The following is a 7,148-nucleotide window of genomic DNA, read 5'->3' as shown; positions in this document are numbered from 1 at the left end:
GCTGATCCGTGTCAAAAAAAAAGACTGTGTATTCTACCTAAAGGCATTTAAGTTTTTAAAGGTGCAATCCTGGCCAACAAAACACAGTTGCAGGCAGGTCTGTTTGGTACCCCTACTTGAGAACATCTGTTTTTAAGCTCTACCATGACTTCCAGGACAAACAAAATGAATCTGTTGGAAAATGTTGCTTGCTTCCTCTTGGTGTGAACTGGTCTACTTCACGTTGTTTAACTGAACAAAAATGTCTGCAAGCTTCAGTTATTTGGATCTGGGAAAGCCGAGGCGGCAAATATTTCTTCTCTAGGAAAAGTTAGCAGTAGACTCTGAGGTGGTTAAGATGTTCTGACGTGCTGAAGAACCAATAAAAATATAACTGAGAAGACAGCAGATCTTGGCAAACTTCAGGACTACTGCATTCCTTAACAAATAGCTGCAAAGCTGATGGCTTTGTTCACAAAGAGCCTGAAGGTGACAAGGCTTCTTTAAACTTTATCAACTTCAGTAGAGACCAAAGGCTACTGAACCGTATTACTTTAATACTTCCCCAGGAGCTCTGGTAGCATAGTGCCTAAGGCATTTGACTGTTAACCAGAAGGCTGGCAGTTCAAACCCACCAGCTACTCCTTGGAAGGAAGATGGGGCAATCTACTTCTATAGAGATACCGCCTCGGAAACCCAAGGAGGGGTAGCTATAAGTCAGGTCTGACTTGACGGCACATAACAACAACAGGGTGGCAAAAATCAGGACTGTGTAATTGTATAAAAAGGGAAGAGCTACAAAAATACAGTAATGTTCATATATGCTTCACCTAGAGGTCTGTGTTAATACCTGTGTGATAGACATACCTCATGTGCATGTTTAGAGAATGAATCTGCACTTGATAACATGGCCGCAGTTCTTTCTTCCAGGTCACTAAGTTTCTGGCCTCTCTCGTCGAGTGCCAGCCTGGCTCGTGCTAATTCACCGACGACTCCTGATGCTGCGCCTTTCACACCTTCAATGCCACCAGGCCCAGGGATATGCTGCGCGAGGCTCCTGGAAGCCTTGCCTGAGGCTGATTCGCCAACTGAATGCATTTGAGAAATGAAAATGAACAACTCAAAAAATGAAAATTTCATCATACAAAAGTCTATTACATGACAGTTTTAAATATTTACATCAGTTTCAACTTAACAGAAATATTTATATATTTCACTTTATGAGTAATGCTTTTCTTTTATAATCTTCAAACATGTAAAAGCACAACCAATGTACATTAATTAATATTCTATTCTATACTAGCTCATATAGCAGGATGCATGCACAGAAGAGGCAGGCTGGTAATTATTTGTTGAAAAGAATAATGGGCACATGACACTAATTTACATACCAGTAATTAAAAACTAAAAACATAAAGATAAGAGATGTAAATAAAATACACAGATTGGACTGATTTTTTATTGCACACTTTATTTTACATTTAAAAAAATTTCTATACTTAGGTTCAAAAAGAAAAAAAAAATTAAAATTTATGAGTTTATTCAGTATTTCATTTTGTCTCCAAAAGTTGTAGATATGCTTCACTCCTCTTTCTCAATTTACCTTGTCACCAACAGATCAAAATTTTCCTTTAAAGGATCTCAGGAATCCATTACTTCCTTTCCCATCTTAAACCAGACTGACTACCTAACACTTAAGCCAAACTCACTGTCATCAAAACGATTCCAACTCATAGCAACACTCAGGGTTTCCAAATCTTTAAGGAAGTAGATTGCCTCATATCTTCTCATGGAGAAGCTGGTAGGTTTGAACCACTGATCTTCTGGTTAGCAGTCCAATGCCTTACCCACTACACCACCAGAGCTCCTTACCTAACACCTAGATTACTGTGAAAGTCTCTGAAATCATGCCAAAGGCTGCTGCTGGCTTCCCTCTTTCTAATCCTTCACGTACCCAACCACTGAAGCAATTTTCATAAAGTTCTGCTTCTATTTTATTACCTTGCTACTCAGAACTACAATGATTAAGAAGAGCGAAGAAAAGTTGATGCTTTTGAGTTGTGGTGCTAGCAAAGAATGCTGAGAGTACCATGGACTGCTAAAAGATCTAACAAATCTGTTCTGGAGGAAGTGCAGCTGGAATGCTCCTTGGAAGCGAGAATGGCCACACTTCGTCTCACCTACTTTGGTCATGTTGTCAGAAGAGACCATTCCCTGGAGAAGGATGCCATGCTTGGTAAGGTGGACGGTTGACGAAGGAGGGGAAGGCCCTTAACGAGATGGATCGACACAGTGGCTGTGGCGATGGGCTCAAGTATAGCGGATCGCGGAGCTGGCGTGGGACCAGGTGGTGTTTCGTTCTGCTGCACGTAGGGTTGCTATGAGTTGGAGATGACTCGATGGCAACTAACAACAGAACTTCGGATGGATTTTCTGTGCAGTCCTAAGACTGCAGGCCATTCCAAGGGCCCCACAATGAAAGCTGACCTGCTTTTCTCTCCTTCCACTTCAATGCAGTATTTGATGCCAGGTTCTTAACTATTCTCCAAGCTGGGCGTTCTCATTTTTGTCTTCAAGACCCCTGGGTCTCCCATGTGGAGTCTTACCCAACCTAAACACTCCAGGCCACATGGAACCTTAGTATTTTCTTTCTCATTAGATTTGGCACATAAACTCTTCCGTTTTAATCACTCTGCATGTGCATATTTTTATCTTTCCAGCCAGAAAATAAATTTCTCTAGGCTACAATGCTAAGCCCAGTGCTTTGAGAGCACAGGAAAGGTACTTGCTATTTTCTTTACCTGAAGTACTTTGGTTTTAATAAGCTCTGGATTCAGAGATATGATTCTGAACAGAAGGAAAAAAGGATACCATTTTTACATTGAAGAACAAGCATAGAAAAGCGAATGTTATATGAATCTATTCTGATAAAACTGATTAATGCAGAATATTCTGATTTAATATTAATTCTTGACTTCATTTTTCAACTTTTTATTTTAAAAGAGGTTGGGCAATCTACTGCCTCGGCAACCCAAGGAAGGGTCGCTATGAGTCGGATCCGACTCGACAGCACATAACAGCAACAGAAAAATGAATCAAAAAGAAAATACATAGCTTAGCAAATTACAATAAAGCAAATACCTGTGTAGCTCTCGTGCAGATGAAGAAACAGGACAGACAGGACCCTAGAAGTGCCCTGGGTGTCTTTTCTGGTCACAAGCCCCGCTCCCTCCCCACTGGATGTAACTGCCATCCTGCCTTGGATGGTACTTCTTCACTTCTGTATAGTTTCAACATTTGTGTACACAAGGCTAAGCAATATAATTTCATTTTTTTGTTGATGGAGCTCATAGAAATAGACTCTTGAAGTATATTTCATTCGTATAAGGGCTTCTTGCATTCAATATTAAAGATGCTCTCATAGTTTGGTATATAGTTGTAGTTCTTTTATTTTCATTGAAGTATTATAATTCACAATATTAATATCACACTTTATCCATTCTAACACTGATGGACACCTGCCATTTTTTTCAGTGGTTGGCTACTCCATGCAATGGCAGGCATTGTGATCACTGTCCTACAGGCATGCTGGTGCACACCAGCATACATAATTTTTGAAATTGAAATAAAATCACATATCCCAACATTCACCCCTTTAAGTGCATAGTTCAGTGGTTTTTCTTATATCCACAAGTTTGTGCAACATTGCCTCTATCCAGTTCCAGAGCATTTTCATCACCCCCAAAAGAAACCCTGTGTCTACTAGTAGTCACTCCCCACTTTCCCCTCTCGCCAGTCCCTAGAAACTCCCAATCTACTTTCTGTCTCTATGGATTTCCCTTTTCTGATCATTTAATATAAAGAGATTCATATAATACGTGGCCTTTCGTATCTGGCTTCCTTCACTTAGCATAATGTTTTCAAGGTTCATCCATTTGTAGCATGTATGTCATTCTTATGGTCAAATAATATTTCACTGTACTGATATATCACATTTGGTTTATCCATCAGCTGACAGACATTTGAATTGTTTCCATTTTTTTGGCTACTGTGGATAATGCAGCTATGAACATTTGTACAAGTGTTTGCATGACAATCTATTGCCAGTTCTCTTGGTTACATACCTAGGAGTGGAACTTCTGGGACATATGGTAACTGTTTAATATTTTGAGGAACTGTCAGACAGTTTTCCAAAGCAGCTGGACCATTTTACATTCCTACCAGAGATGCATGAGGATTCTATTTTCTTCACATTCATAACAACATTTGTTATTGTACATTCAAGCTCTGGTGGTGTAGTGCCTAAGGCTTGACTGCTAACCAGAAGGTTTGCAGTTCAAATCCACCAGCCACTCCTTGGAAGTAAGACTTGGCAATCTAGTTCCATACAGATATCGCCTCGGAACCCCAAGGAAGGGTTGCTATGAGTCAGATTGACTTGACAGAATGAGTTGAGTGGATATGAAGTGGTATCTTATTGTGGTTTTGACTGCATTTCTCTAATGGCTAATAATGTCCAGTATCTTTTCATGTGCTTACTGAACATTATGTGTATCTATTTTGGAGAAAAGTCTATTCAAATCTTCTACCCATTTTTAAATTACACTATTTGAGTTTTTATTGTTGAGTTATAAGAGTTCTTTATATATTCTGGATACTAGACCCTTATTAGGTATCACACATTATCAGAAATATGATATACAAATACAGGCATACCTCAGAAATATCATGAGTTCAGTGCCAGACCACTGCAATAAAGTGAGTATCACAATAATGTGAGTCACGTGTATTTTTTTGTTTAACAGTGCATATAAAAGTTACGTTTACACTATACTATAGTGAATTAAGTATGCAACAGCATTTTGAAAAAGTTTGAAATATTGTGAGATTACCAAATGTGACACAAAAACATGACGTGAGCATATTCTACTGGAAAAATGGCGCCAACAGACTTTCTGGGTGCAGGGCTGCCACAAACATTCAATTTGTAAAAAAACACATTATATACTAAGCAGAATAAAACAAAGTACAATAAAACAAGGTGTGCCTGTATGTTCTTTAATTCGGTGGGCTGTCTTTTCATTTTCTTGTGCTGTTTGATGCACAAATGTTTTAATTTTGATGAAGTCCAATTTATCTATCATTTCTTTAGTTGCCTGTGCTTTAGGCCTCATATCTGAGAAATCATAAGCTAATCCAAGCTTACAAAGATTTACAACTGTTTTCTTCTAGGACTTGTATGTTTTAAACTCTTACATTAATGTCTTTGACCCATTTTGAGTTGTTTTTTGGTATATGGTATAAGGTAGATGTCCAACTTCATTTTTTTGCACATGGATATCCTGTTGGTCCATTTCCAATAAAAGATTATTCTTTCCCCATTGAATTACCTTGGTAGCCTTGTCAAAAATAGACTGACCATAAATGTACAGACTTATTTCTGGACTCTAAATTCTACTTCACTTTCTGTATGTCTACCCTTTTTGCCTGCCAGTATTACACTGTCTTGATTACTGTAATCTTGTAGTAAGTTTTGGAATTGCCAAGTGTGAGTCCTCTAACCTTTTCTGCCCTTTTTTTTTTTTTTTTCTTTTTTGGTGGCTATTCTATATCCTTTTCATTTACATTGAATTTTAGGAATAACATATTGATTTCTGAAAAAAGCCAGTGGGATTTTTAATAGAAATTGTTTTGAATATGATGATCAGTTTGATGATTACTGCCATCTTAACAATGCTGTCTTCCAATCCATGAACAAGGGATGTCATTTTATTTATGTATTAATTGCTTTAAATAATGTTTTTGTCGCTCTTAGTAAATACAAAAGATGTATTTCACTTCTTTTGTTAATCTTATTCCTATTTTATCTTTAATGCTAAATGAAATTTTTTTTTTTAAATTTCATTTCTGGAGTGTTGACTGCTAGTGTACAGAAAAGTAATGATATATTGATGTTTTATCTTTTTTTTGTTGTTGGTGGAGTAGATTCTTTAAAAGAGGATGTTTTAAGTACGAGACCATATCATCTACAAAAAAATCAATACTTTTACTTTTCCATTCCAATATGCATGTCTTTTCTTCCTTTTATTGTTTTCCTCACCTAATTGCCTGCATGAGAACCTTCAGTATATGCTGAATGGAAGTGGTGAGAGTGGACATCCTAGTCTTGTTCCTGTGCCTAGAGAGAAAGCTTTTGGTCTTTCACCATCAAGCCTATGACTCTTATTTATTTATTTAATATATGTCCCTTATCAAGTGGAAGTGGTTCCCTTCTATTCCTAGGTTACTGACTGTTTTTATCATGAAATGTTTCTGGAATTTGTCATTTTTTTTTGCATCTATTGAGATGGTCATGTAGTTTTTATCATTTACTCTATTAAAACAATCTATTATTCTTTTAGTATTTTTTTTGTACATTGAACAATCTTGCATTCTTGGGATAAATCCCACTTTGTCACAGTGTCTAACCCTTTTAATACACTGTTACAGCATCCATTTCTATGGGACATACTCCAAGGAATAGAACTGCTGAATTATAAAGGTATGTGCACCTTCAATATTTCCTAGATAATTTCAAACTGCATCACAAAGCCGCTTTACCAATTTATACACTCAAAGAGCAGTGCAGAAAAGCTCCTGTTACTCTACACATCCTTGTCAAGATGTTATTAGTAGATTTTAAGATGTGAACCAATCTGGTGACTATATCTCAGTATGGATCTGATTTGAAAATACTTGAGCAACTTTTCATGGTTAATGGCTATCTGGGCTACCTCTTGTTAAATGCCCATTCAAATCTTTTACCTATTTTTCTAGCAGATTGTTTTTCTTACTGACTTGCAGAACTCTCTAGATATTCTGGAAACAAAACTCCTGACATATACTATCTCTCTCTCTCTCTCAAAAACTTCTGCCTCTTTTGTGACTTAAGTTTTCATTGTCTTTTGTCCTTTATATTTGCTTTTTCACTGTCTTTTGAAACACCAAAGTTTCTCAGATGGTCACATTTACCAATTTTTTCCTTTGTGATTAGTGTTTTCTGTGTCTTAAAAAAAAGTCTTTCCCTGCTACATGGCCATGTACATTCTCCTATCTTAAAAATAATTCACAAAGAGGCGGGGCAAGATGGCGGACTAGGCAGAAGGATTGCACAGACCCTCTTCAACAAA

General features: G+C 37.3%; 1 protein-coding gene across 1 annotated transcript in view; it reads right to left on the bottom strand.

Moving 5' to 3' along the window:
- The window catches only part of STXBP5 (syntaxin binding protein 5), a 268,776-nt gene that overhangs the window by 3,309 nt on the left and 258,319 nt on the right, over positions 1 to 7,148 (bottom strand). Inside the window, exon 27 of the mRNA XM_007943195.2 lies at positions 847 to 1,067. Coding sequence (XP_007941386.1) covers positions 847 to 1,067 — 221 coding nt within the window. The remainder of the gene's footprint in view (positions 1 to 846; positions 1,068 to 7,148) is intronic.

The sequence above is a fragment of the Orycteropus afer genome, unplaced genomic scaffold (assembly GCF_000298275.1).
Source record: "Orycteropus afer afer isolate SDZICR_OR568_19922 unplaced genomic scaffold, OryAfe1.0 scaffold00101, whole genome shotgun sequence".
In the NCBI taxonomy this organism is placed as follows: Eukaryota; Metazoa; Chordata; class Mammalia; order Tubulidentata; family Orycteropodidae; genus Orycteropus; species Orycteropus afer.
This window is presented reverse-complemented; position numbering and strand designations above follow the sequence as displayed.